Raw genomic sequence first — 13,077 nt, forward strand, 5'->3', positions numbered from 1 at the left:
GCACTGCACACCAGCCGCTTTGCTTTTAGCGCAGTGGCTGGTGTGAATTGGCCCTTAAAGGGACAACATATTTGTAAAAATGGCAGCGGTTTTCAACCTTCCCAACTCCAACCAAATTAAAAGTTTTGCTAGGACCTGGGCTTTAAATCAGATCACTGGGGTCGCATAACAAAATTACATCATCACTGTAGAAAAATGCCAAGAACTGTAATAAAACAACAAGCAGCAACATGGGGCACCCGGCTGGTGTCAAGCACCCCTAATAGGAACGACTTAATAGGCACTGAATGAGGCAAAGCCACACCGAGGAAGAAAGCTTGCTGCATTCATGACTAACCTCACTTACACACTGAAGATTAAAGACGCACTTAGGGTGTAGGTCTGATCATGGAACATTTATATGCCCGTCGCATTTGACAGAAACATTCTAACTGCCGAGTGAAATAGAGCCGACACATGCACATCCACATGGAATGTTCTTTTTAAGTTTTACAACTTGCAACTACTTGTTACATAAGGGATACAACTCCCAGGGACAGACCTAAGAACAAGCTTTCACAAGGACTTTGCATAATGAGACAAGGTTATGACCACCAGAGGCCTTTAAGAACTAACAATAGGCATGAGGACAGAGGGGGGGGATGAAAGAACCCGCAACTGAAGAGGGCCAATGACCGTGCGCTGCAGTGATCCTGAAACATGTGTAGTGGACTGCGCAGCGTTCCGGTCTAATATGAACAAATGGCTAGAGACAACTATGTGAAGAAAAGCTGGCCATAGATGGGTAATCATTCCACCCCCGTCTCCCAAAAACTGGTGGTATGCGTCTGTCCTCTGTTCTGAGACTAACAGGGAAATGTATCAAAGCTGGAGCAGACAGAATGTGGAGCAGTTGCTCTTGACAACCAATAAGCTTCTCTCTTCACTTTGTCCAATTAGGATTTGAAAATGTAAGAAGCCGATTGGTTGCCATGGACAACTGCTCCAGATTCGGTCTGCTCCAGTTTTGATAAATTCCCTTCTCAATGTTTTCTAGGTGACCCTCCTTATGGTTTTGGCCCATAGGTTAGCTCTATACAACTTGATCCTATCCCAAGAACACTGGACGTTGCATCTCAGGCAGGATAAGGCAATTGAACCCAAAGGCCACTTTTCTGACTATTAACAAGTGTAGAGACGAAAGAGTGAACATTGTATTGCAATGTGCAAATGTCAAAAGCATAATATCTGGAAACAATAAGCCAAGGCAACTGGACTTGCTATATTTTTCTTGGAAGACGTTTCAGTGGTCATCCAACCAGCTTTCTCAATTCAATAACGGAGAATTCTGAATTGAGAAAGCTGGTTGGATGACCAGTGAAACGTCTTCAAGAAAAATACAGAAAGTCCAGTTGCCTTGGCTTATTGTTTCCAGATATACCAAGACCTGGATGAATGAGAAACTTTAGAGACAAAAACAGGATAAATAACTTATTGTGTGGAACTGGACCGGGCACAGTTTAGTTCTCAGAGCTGGAAGCTTTCTAGTATTTAATGCTGCACCTACGTGGCCAGAAATAAACCTTATCCAGGCGCACTTTGTTCTGCTCTATCGTCACTCGAGGTCAATGAAGACACAGCGACTGGGGATGAATTTACAGGAATTGAACTCTGTACTTTGTCCCGTTATCTCCTTCACATCATAACTTTCTGCACAATTGGACTGTAATCAAGGACACCTGGGAAAGGTAATGCACACGTTGACAGATGAGCCCATCCAACCCAGTGGTAATGGTCATCTCCAGATCAGTGTTGGTGGTAATGTTCAGATGAGCCCATCCAGCCCAGTGGTGATGACCATGTCCAAACAAGCCCACCCAGACCAATAGAGATGGTCACGTCTAGACAGGGCCAGCACATCCAGACTAGTGGTGATGGTCATGTCCAAGCGAGCCCAACCAGACCAGTGGTGATGGTCATGTCCAAACGAGCCCAGCCAGACCAGTGGTGATGGGTGAGGGTCATGTCCAAACAAGCCCATCCAGACCAGCGGTGATGGGTGATGGTCATGTCCAAACGAGTCCATCCAGCCCAGTGGTGATGGCCATGTCCAAACGGGCCCATCCAGCCCAGTGGTGATGGCCATGTCCAAACGAGTCCATCCAGAACAGTGGTGATGGCCATGTCCAAACGGGCCCATCCAGAACAGTGGTGATGGCCATGTCCAAACGGGCCCATCCACCCCAGTGGTGATGGCCATGTCCAAACGAGCCCATCCAGAACAGTGGTGATAAACATGTCCAAACGAGTCCATCCAGAACAGTGGTGATGGCCATGTCCAAACGAGCCCATCCAGACCAGTGGTGATGGCCATGTCCAAACGAGCCCATCCAGAACAGTGGTGATGGCCATGTCCAAACGAGCCCATCCAGAACTTTGGTGATGGCCATGTCCAAACGAGCCCATCCAGAACAGTGGTGATGGCCATGTCCAAACGAGCCCATCCAGACCAGTGGTGAAGGCCATGTCCTTGGGAAAACTAGTGTCTGGCCAGGCCAGAATTCTACAGTAGATCAGTTAGTTTGCCCCCAGAAGTAGGATTGCTGCCACACATCCTTACTCACTAAAGACAAAGGTTCTATTTAAACCTATATGCTTCCATTATGACCCAGGTAAAACACAACATTCTTACTTGAGTCAACCGGATTGTGTAGCAATTCACCAACAAGCATTTACAATGGTAAGGAGTGACTAAACTCACACAAGAAGAAATTACTTAATCTTAAAAAAAAACCCTTGTGGCCTATAATTGATTGTTGATCTATCAGAGGTAAATAAAAAGGAACAAAGGTTTCTCTGTGCACGTGCATCCAACATCCGTGGGCTGCACTGGGAAGATGAACAAGGTGGATTCGAGTAACTACGGGTGTAGCCACAGTAGGTGTTTAAATTGTGCCCAAGCACGGTTCACCCCCCTTAGCCCAGATTTGTTTGTGTAGTGTGAGCACTCCGAACCCTGCCAGGCGCAGTTAAGTATACGGTGCCAGGGAGCACTTGGAAGAGATGGTTTGGGGGCATGGTTCATTTGGGAGTCCAGCATGATTTGCTTCAGTTTGAGTGCAAACCATGCCACAGTACTGAAATCTCAATGGTCATGGAGCACGGAGGAAGGGATCATTGTGGTCTTGCTGGCAGAGATGATGTAAGCTTGTCCAGGAACGCTTCCTTATCGCACAGTGTGAGTGCAGACCATCCAGGGATGGGGTCAATAGTACTCGGGCATGGCTTGGTTCAACTGGGTCCAATGTGAATACACCTTCACACTCCCATGGGTTGATACAAGGCCATTGAAGCAAACCAAGCATGCATCTTTACCACTATAGTGAAACATGTTGGGGGGAATTTATCAAAACTGAAGCAGACAGAATCTGGAGCAGCCGTGCATGGCAACCAATCAGCTTCTCTCTTTCATTTTCAAACCTAACTGAACAAACTGAAAAGGAGAGAAGCCGATTGGTTGCCATGGGCAACTGCTCCAGATTTTGTCTGCTCCAGTTTTGATAAATTCCCCTCATTGTATTCTGGTATCTGTATGGGGTTAATACCTATAGTGGCAGTATTCAGTACAAGAATGTCCTTACGTCACAGGCTTTAGATCTTTCTCTACCTTTGAACGGAGAGCAAGCAGTCCAGCAAAAGCGATACTTGCAGGGCTGACACTATAACACCGCTGCGGTCAGATAAAGCGTTTGCTGGAGTTTAGTTGGTTTGCCTCTTACTAAAAGTCCATTTAAGACTGCCATGTCCACAGGGTGACAACGCTGCCGTATTATTTCACTAGGACATGGACAGTGTTCACCCTGGTGCAGGAAGTGGAACAATAATGGGTCTACTGGTACCATGTACTGGTCCAGGGGGGAATAAAAATAGCTGTGCCAATGTTCATGACAAGACTGCGTCATATATGTCACAGGTACCGTAACACACAAACACTTAACTTGCATCTAATTCCCACATACGGCTTTAAAAAGGTTATTCTATCACATGCTTTAAAACGAGGAAAACCCCTGACTAAGCTGCTTCTGGCATGTGAAAATTTCCCAAACATAAAACGGAGAAAATAACAAGCCTGGGGGGAAACATGTTCACATCTTAAAATAAAAAAAATGAAGCAATTTGTGTTTGACAGTCACGGTAAATTTCCAGTTCTAATGAACCCAACAAGACAAAATACAGAGCGAGATTCTCATGGAGGGGAATGGGAGGCTCTGGAGCCTCGGCTCTCAACTGGTGGGTCGTGACCCAAAAGTGGGTTGCGAGCCTGTGTTCATTGGGTCACTACATGCCTTCCACGGCACAAGGTGAGAGGTAGACATGTGCACTGCCAAAAAATTTGTTTAGTTTCATTTTAAATTCGGATTTGTGTTATTTCGTTTTTCGGGGTTCGGGTGTGAAAGTCAATTCGGAATTCGGATTAAATTCGGTAGCGGTAGTTCGAACGTTCGTTTCGTTTTCGGTTCTTATTTGTTTCTTATTCGTTTCGTTCGCAGCAAAGTGACATTTGAGAGGGAAAAAATATTTTTCTCCTCTAATGTCACTTTGCTCCAACGAACGAAATGAATAAGAAACGAATAAGAACCGAAAACGAAACGAACGTTTGAACTACCGCTAATGAATTTCGGAAATGGAAATTCGGATTCGTTTGCATTCGTTATGTCTGTAATTCGGAATTCGGATACATCCGAATGCCTGAATTTCCGAAAAATCGTCAAAATTTCGATTCGGAACGAAACGAATCGCACATGTCTAGTGAGAGGCTGCTCTGCCTCCCCCGCCTTCAATGCTAAAGCCTGATGAAGGGACCCTGTGCGGTCCCGAAAGCGCTTGTTGGTCATATGACAGAAAACTTCAATAAATGAAGCGTTTGCCATCTTAAAAGGACTGGTGTGCTGGTGACATTTCTACAATTTTGCTCGGCCTCCCCCAACGCACCACTGTCATCTCATCTCATGCCAAGCAGCCATTCAAAATATGCTTCCCGGTGCAGCGTGTCGGCTTGAGGTGGGATGGCACTATGGCCGCGAGGGAGCTCCACCCATACATGCATTGCTTATGGTACGGCAATGCCGTGCGTTCCATTGCAGTGCGACTTGGGTCACGACTTAATGACCAAGGACAAATGTGGGTCCTGAGGTTACACAGGCTGAGAACCACTGCTCTGGAGGGAGCGCTCCTCAGGGTATGAAAGAGTTAATTAACCCATTGCGCTGCCTGCAGCCATTAAGACATGGTTCCCCTGACTTTATTACCAGATATGGAGAAAGCTTGTATACAGACATAGCACTGTTACCAATATATAGCCTGTGGGGAGGTCTCAAGCGTCTTGCACTCCTCATGTTATATAGGAGAAGGGACTTGAAAAGACCTTTTTAGGACCTCACAGCTATGCGAATTCTTTACTTTCTGCATGTAGATATGAATGTTTATAACGAGACTTATCATGAACAAATGGAGGATGGAATGCAAAGTATGAAAGCAAACTATATTCAATGCATTGAGGGGGGCAGAGACTAAACTGACTTCTACAGAATTGAAGATATATGGCAATTGCAGCACTTAAATGAGAACTATGGGGTTAAGGCCCCGTTCACATTGCGCGATTCGCAAAATCCGCTCCAAAAAGGGTCCTGCTGTAGCGACACACGACCCGCGAAAGCAGGACCCTTTGCCCCATTGAGATGCATTGAAGAGCAATATCGCGCGGTAAATAGACGCGATATCGCGGGAATTACCGTGCGATAAAAATCGCTCAATGTGAACGGGGCCTAAGGCTTTTCCCCATAGTTCTCCTTAGCGTAACGGGAGGACACAAACAGTTCACTCGACGTCCGGATTCTGTCCGGACCAGAACAGTTCGCTCCTGCACTAAAAATGCATCCCGATGTATCCCAATGTGTTTTATGGGCTTCAGTTCTCACCAGCGCAGTCCGGACAGAAAAAATAATGCATGTCACATTTTCTCCGGTCCGGAAAACACACGAACACGTCAAAAACGCAAAGAAAACGCGCCGAAAATGCACCACACTGCAGTTAACAGCTGACAGCCCCACTCCAAACAAAAAAGCACATGTCAAAAACGCACTGCACGCATAGCATCGCGTCTGCAGATCTGCACCAGATTTGGACCAGAAAATGGTGTGAACAAGCCCTGGTAGTGCTGCCAGTAATACTTCATGGGTGACAACAATAACTTACTGTGTCTATGAAGGAGAGATGTTGTCCCCTTAGAACAGGAAGTGTCTTAGGGAATACAGAACACTCCATGCAGGCAACATCATGGCTGAACCAGGGACCTCAGTGCTGCAAGCCCAAAGTGCCAACCACTGAGCCATCCGGCTCCTCTAACACACAGACTAAGAACAGATGAAAAAGCAAACCAAAAGCCAACATACAAGCAAGTCACACAGCAGCTGCACAGAACAGACATATTTGAAGGAAAACACCATCAGGTACAAAAGGAAAAATCACAAGGATCATTTAAATCCCTTAAAAGACGTTATTACAAATACCTCTTAACATGATCCGGGGCTGGAAAGATCTGCATGCGTTTCTGAGAACGTGGTGTGTTTGTGACGCATTCCAGTGCATGTTTTTTTTTTAGGGGGTAATGTCATTATGCAAATTAATCTCTTACTGCTCCATGTCAGCTTCTGTTGCGTTACGGTGCGTTTGTGATGCGTTCCAGTGCAGGAAAAATGTGACATGCAGCATTTTTTTTTTCTGCGCTGGAACGGACTGGACTGTTGTGAACAGAGCCCAAAAATCACATACAAATGCATTGGGATGCATTTTTGGTGCAGAAGAAAAATGTAACGTACCGCATCTGATCCAGACATGGTGTGAATGGGCCCTAAAGGCAGACATATGCAGGGTCCACTCCCGGCCAGCAATGTTCACGATTTAGACAACAATCATGCCATGCAACCCATTGTTATTATATGTAGTCATTTTCTAGTTTTCATGCTCTGAAAGCATTGACCGTCCCCTCAAAAGGAAACAAGTATCCCATTGAGCTCGGTCACTTCAGCTGTCAGCCAAGTCAGAAAGATCATGGCTGGTCCTAGTACTGTATACAAAGGACTAACAGGTGTCTTCCCACTCACCGGTCACTATAACAACTCTACCTGTCCGCGTCCTAGCCGAATATAATGAGTGGTTTTAGATTTCTGTCTACACACATACTACTTGTTTACTACTCTTGTAAAACACAAGACAAAGTGCCAACAGAGGTGAGAGGACTTCCATCCAACGTACAGCCCGTTATGGCTCCATCAAGAATAATGTGTCGCGGAGAAATCTCTGATCTGGAGAAAAGAAAACTTGGATCACCCGCGTCGTATTTTTCTAGCCATTGGCTGTTGGTCTCCGGTGGTGAGGACGGTGGCTCCACGACCTTTGCATGTAGCAGACACGAGTATGCATGCTGCGATGGGTGGAAAGGCAAACATTGGGCATTTGACCGAACCAACATTCTTGGGAGTTCTCATTCCTACATTCAAGGGTTCATGTATATCGGGTGGACATATTAAACCAGCCTGTCCAATCCAGGAGCCAATCTGTCCGATCCAGGAGCCAGCAGAACTTCTTTTTAGCAGCCAGCCCCATTAACAACAATTAAAGAAAACCTCAAACATTAGGTAGCCATCATTTTTAAAAGGAGCACCAACCTGTCTCCTGGGATTAGTCCAGCCCTGGTGTATACGACTGCTTCATATGCATGCAAGGCCAAAATACGGAAAATTGTATACTTACCTATCAGTAATTTTCCTTTCCTGACGCCAATACATGGCAGCATACAATGGGTATGGCTCCGCCCGCCCCCATTGTATGCTGCCATGGATTGGCGTCAGGAATACGGAAAATTGTATACTTACCTATCGGTAATTTTCCTTTCCTGACGCCAATACATGGCAGCATACAATGGTGGGGGGCGGAGCCATACCCATTGTATGCTGCCATGGATTGGCGTCAGGAAACAACTGTATGACGTCCACTGCTCTGTTCAGTTAAAACGATTCTTCTTATTTTGTCTACGTCATTGACCGGAAAGAGCAGTTGATATCATACAGTTGTGTTTGGCTTTATGTACGTACACAGCAACCATATATGCAATTCCTACATTCAACTGTTTGCATATACGACTTTATTATATGTAAATATAGTCATAAAACAACTGCATGAGGTCAATTCCTCTGCCCGGTCAAAGACGTAGACAAATGAATGTAGAACACAGGACTCTTCCACGTAACATGGAACAAGCCGACAAGAGTTTTAAGTAGTCACAGATCACGTCCACACAGAAATGTTCCTAAAAAGTTAGACACTGGATATAAATTTCACAATACACTAGTGGTCTGGTCCCCAAGATTCCACTGGCCCTAGTTTAACATAAAAAAAGTGCACAGACGGTAGACCAATAGTCTGTTCGGCATTTGTGACCGGGTACTTCTGCCACGTAATCCATTAACATGCGATAGTTGTGATAATATTATTATTATTCAGTATTACTCTATATAATAATAATATTATACAATATAAAGGAAGTCATTACAGATACAACACAATGGAAGACAAGATTGTTAGGAGGACCTGCCCATGAGAGATAAGGTGACACTAAACTCGGGAGTTATATCCTAAAAATAGATTCAAGTCCCTTAACTATGAACAACAATGTATCTTATTTGTGTATCACTCAGCTGTAGATCTTCCAATCATCTCTGAATTGGTGCTGACACTGTCCTTCCTTCTGGAGGAGGGCTACTTTTGTTCCCCATGTTCCCTGTGTGTGTTGTAGAGCAGTGGTCCCCAACCCCCGGTCCGCGGATCAAATGGTTAATAATAGTTAAGGGACGCAAATGTATTTTTAAGATTTACCCTGAGTTTATTATTATTATACAGGATTTATATGACGCCAACAGTCTGCGCAGCACTTTACAATATAAGGAAGACATTACAATCACAATACAATTTAAGACAAGATGGTAAGGGGTTTAGTGTCATTTCTGTTCCATTCAGAATGATGCAATAATTATGCACAAAAATAAAAAAACAACACAAAAGTTCAAGTTCTGCATTTACAAAACCCCCGGATACACACAGGGCCGAATGTTTAATTCACACCAATCCCAGTGAATGTCGGGCTGCCGGATACAACGCAACTGAAACCTGCTAATTCATACCGGTACTACACAGACATCATATATGATCATGAATGAATCTGAACAGATCAGACAAAACAATTAACAGATGAGGATGCCAAGAATTACAGCCGGCGCGGCTCACAAAGCACGAGGAAATAAAAGAAGGTTTTAATTAGGAGGGTTAATCCCCGATAGTCACAAATTCCAGGGTGACGTCCTATAGAGGAGGCCCGGCTATGCCTGTTCCTATAAAAGCCAAAACTGTGACCAGCAAGATGAGGTCACGATGCGTTTCGGGAACACTGAACGTCTCCTGACATCAAGTGGTTGGTTTTTTTTTCCGGGAACTCGTAAAGAAATTTAAAGGGATCTATCCTACGCCGATTTCCATTTTGAAGGCTACGTTTGTAACTAAAACAACGCACGATCGTAGAATACCTGGAAAAAAGAAGGACAGTCGGGGACTCGGCACTGCAAGATCACATCCTCTACTTACCATGTTATCCGAGCGAATGCAAACACACCCCTCCCCCGGGGACAGAAGGCAAGGGATGCGGCTTAGACGTGTCAGCTCATAGCTATGGCCACAGACACAACACAAGGAATAAGTGATCTCAGAGCCAGCCAATGGCGGCTGAGGGAATGCACCCTCCCCTTCTGACATGCAACCAATCCGGGAGCAGTACCAGTGTGACAGTTTCACATGCACTCGCCCTCCCCTTTCCCTTTTGGGAACTGGTATACACACACACCGCACAGGTGACAATGTAACAGCTTCCGTAACCGATACACAACCGCCATCACCCCGCAAAACAACACAAAGACCATATTCCAAAAGCAGCCAATAAAAAGAAAATATATAAAATGCTTACATTTATTTGCAGGAAGTAAACACGCCAAAAGAAAACATTTTAAATAAACCGCCTGTTTACCAAGTATACCATCTCCCCAAATAAATCACAGCCGTCCGTGAGCGCGGGAACCAATCCGAAAGCATCTGCCCAAGTGACCGTTCACATAGACTTTCCGTGAGTGTGAACGATCGCAGCGCTTGGACGCGTTCTGGCGCAACACCATAAGGCGCCGCATTCATTTCAAAGGAAAAGAAGCTCAGGCAGAAGTTTGAGGTGCAAGCTTTGTGCATTTTTTAGACGGCGCATCTTGCTTGCCGCATTTCGAGTGCCATTAACAAATAATCGCACGCAAAATGACGTGATTTCTGCACACGCGCTGCAACTCTGAATGGGGCTGTAGTGCAATTAAGAATGAGCTGCAAGCCACATAAAAGTGCAATTCAGTAAAATGCACCATCGCATGCGCTCTGGTTTCAGGCCAGGTTCACACCATTTTCCGAGGAACGCGGTGCATTGTGTTTTGCTGGGTTTTTACAGCGGTTTTGCTGCGATCCAGCGTGTTTTTTGGGGCTTTAAGTTGCGGTCCAGTGCGTTTGCATGCATTTTTGGAGGAGTTTCCATTAGGGATGCACTCGTACTCACCCAAATGCTCCGATACCTATCCAGTTATCAGAACTTCCTGTATCAGGAAGCCGGGAGGCTAGTCATTACACGCTGCCTTACTACCCGATTGGCCGGGAAGCTGGCTCCATGCTCCCTCGTCACCAGGGAGCATGGAGCCGGCTTCCTGGCCAATCAGGAAGCGAGTCATTACCCTCTCCCTGGCTTCCTGATTGGCCAGACATGGTGTGAACAAGCCCTCAATCAGCTCTCATCATACTAGATTCATTCGGTGTACTCTTTTTTTTTTTTATTCAATACTATAAAGCGCCCGGGTCCAATTTTTTTCTGCGGTGGAATAATCGGATCGCCGGGCTGAAGGATTAATAAATCATCGCAATCAAAAATGATAACCGACAAGGAAAATAATCATAACATTGAAAGTCAGCAAAGGGTGATAAAATGCACAAAAACTGGATGCTGTGCGTTACGGCCCGTCGTCTTTCTGCAGAACCGCAACATAAATCGAGAGCAGGGGTAGGCAGTCTTAGAACTCCAGCTGTGGTGATACTACACATCCCATCATGCCTCTGTCTCTGGGAGGCTGTCAGTGTTTTGCAATGCCTCCTGGGACTTGTAGTTTCACCACAGATGGCGTGCTGAGGTCACCTAACCCGCCCCCAAAAGTAATTTTGATAAACAGTAACACAAGTCCACAAAATGTTTTGAATCAAGCCAACACCCAAATGTCACCAATGAAAGCAATCAATGACCCTGCACCTGAAGAACTACAAGTGCCAGCATACCACAAGCAGCTGCTTTGAAAGGCATCCTGGTATATGTACTCCTCCAACATATTCCTCTCCTTGTGGCTGTGATGAAGTATTAAAGATTGAGCGATTGGTGACACGGTGCAGATCATCCCAGACACAAGAATGCCAACTGTGCCAGTTAAGTGCCCGTCCCATGATGTGGTAGCAGAATTCCAGGGCAGACTTCCTGCCAGGCGGGTATATCCGCGTGATTCAGCACCATCATCCCATTACACAGCACAAATAAAAACGACGATCTGATCTAATGCATCAACACGGGTAATATCAATCCGTCATTGTGAATTACAACGTAGCCAATCCCAGGGCAGCGTGGTATCCGATATCTCTGCAATGTTACGCAGTCATCTCACGTTAAATCGCAGGCGGCCTCTGTTGTCTGCATCAGAGTACAGCCTCCGTCCCGCTACAGGAATCTGATTGCTATTGGTTAATATAAGGGGGGCTCCTATATAAGGGGGGCTCCTATATAAGGGGGGCTCCCCTCATCTTAGTTCAAACCCTTTGTGTGTCTCTTCATTCCCCAACATTCCCCCAAACTTCTCACCACCTCTACATACCCCAGTGTCTCCGCTCTGAGAACGTATCTCACCAACTGCATCCTGTCACCCCAAATCCCAGCCGGCCTCCATATGGTTACCCCTAGCACCCTGCTTACCATCAGACTCAACCAACCTGCATCTGCAGTTCTGCACCCCCAACTCAGCTACAGTGTTCCTTCATGTCACCCCCGTGGTGCTCCACATCACCATGCCAATTAAACCTCTCCCAAATTCCACCATGTCACCCCAATCCTCAGGTCTACCTTCTCGCTGTCACCCCAATCTCTGCTCAACATCACCATGCCAATTAAACCTCTCCCAAATTCCACCATGTCACCCCAACCCTCAGGTCTACCTTCTCGATGTCACCCCAATCTTTACTCCACATCACGACAACTACACTTCTTCCTATTCCTACCATGTCACCCCAAAACCTCAGGTCTGTCTTCTCGCTGTCACCCCAAGCTCTGCTCAACATCACCATGACAATTAAACCTCTCCCAAACTCCACCATGTCACCCCAAGCCTCTCATAGTTGTCACCGCAGTCTCTGCTGCACAGCACCACGACAACTACACCTCTTCATACCACGTCAACCCAAACCTCAGGTCTACCTTCTTGCTGTGCCACCCCCAATCTCAGCACCACCCTCTCAGTGTCACCCCAAGTTTTACTTGCTCTTCATCTGCACATCATCTCACCTATAGAGTTCCTTGAGATCACCAGCTGGATCTCCCCCCTCCCCAATTGTCAAGACTTCACACTATCAAGGGATTCTTCACCATGTCACCCCGAGTCCCAAGGGCCTATCTCCACATCGCGTCACTTCAATCTCAACACCGTCGTCAAACTGTCACCCCAAATTTCATAGTCATCCATCCTGTACGCCCCAGTCCAAACCTGATGGTATAACCCCCAAATGGCACCACCACCACCAACCTCACACTAGTCTCCACCCTAATGCACCCCAAAGTCTCTGCTGGCCATAACCCCTAAAGCTGTCAAGAGTATAAACCCTATTTCCATTTACTTCCTGTGCCTGTCACTCCTCAGCACAACCTCTTCCTGTCCT

General features: G+C 46.0%; 1 protein-coding gene across 3 annotated transcripts in view; it reads right to left on the reverse strand.

Moving 5' to 3' along the window:
- Positions 1 to 9,819, reverse strand: part of NDEL1 (nudE neurodevelopment protein 1 like 1) — a 39,279-nt gene extending 29,460 nt beyond the window's left edge. The window contains exon 1 of one of the 3 annotated variants that reach the window (XM_018566984.1): positions 9,676 to 9,816. In XM_018566984.1, the coding sequence (XP_018422486.1) occupies positions 9,676 to 9,678 (3 nt within the window). In that variant the 5' untranslated portion in view covers positions 9,679 to 9,816. Of the gene's footprint in view, positions 1 to 9,675 lie in introns of all 3 variants that reach the window. The other 2 variants (XM_018566983.1, XM_018566982.1) reach the window with 2 other exon arrangements.
- Between the last annotated feature and the right edge of the window lie 3,258 nt (positions 9,820 to 13,077).

This window comes from Nanorana parkeri, unplaced genomic scaffold, assembly GCF_000935625.1.
Source record: "Nanorana parkeri isolate BGI_ZX_2015 unplaced genomic scaffold, ASM93562v1 scaffold994, whole genome shotgun sequence".
NCBI lineage: Eukaryota > Metazoa > Chordata > Amphibia > Anura > Dicroglossidae > Nanorana > Nanorana parkeri.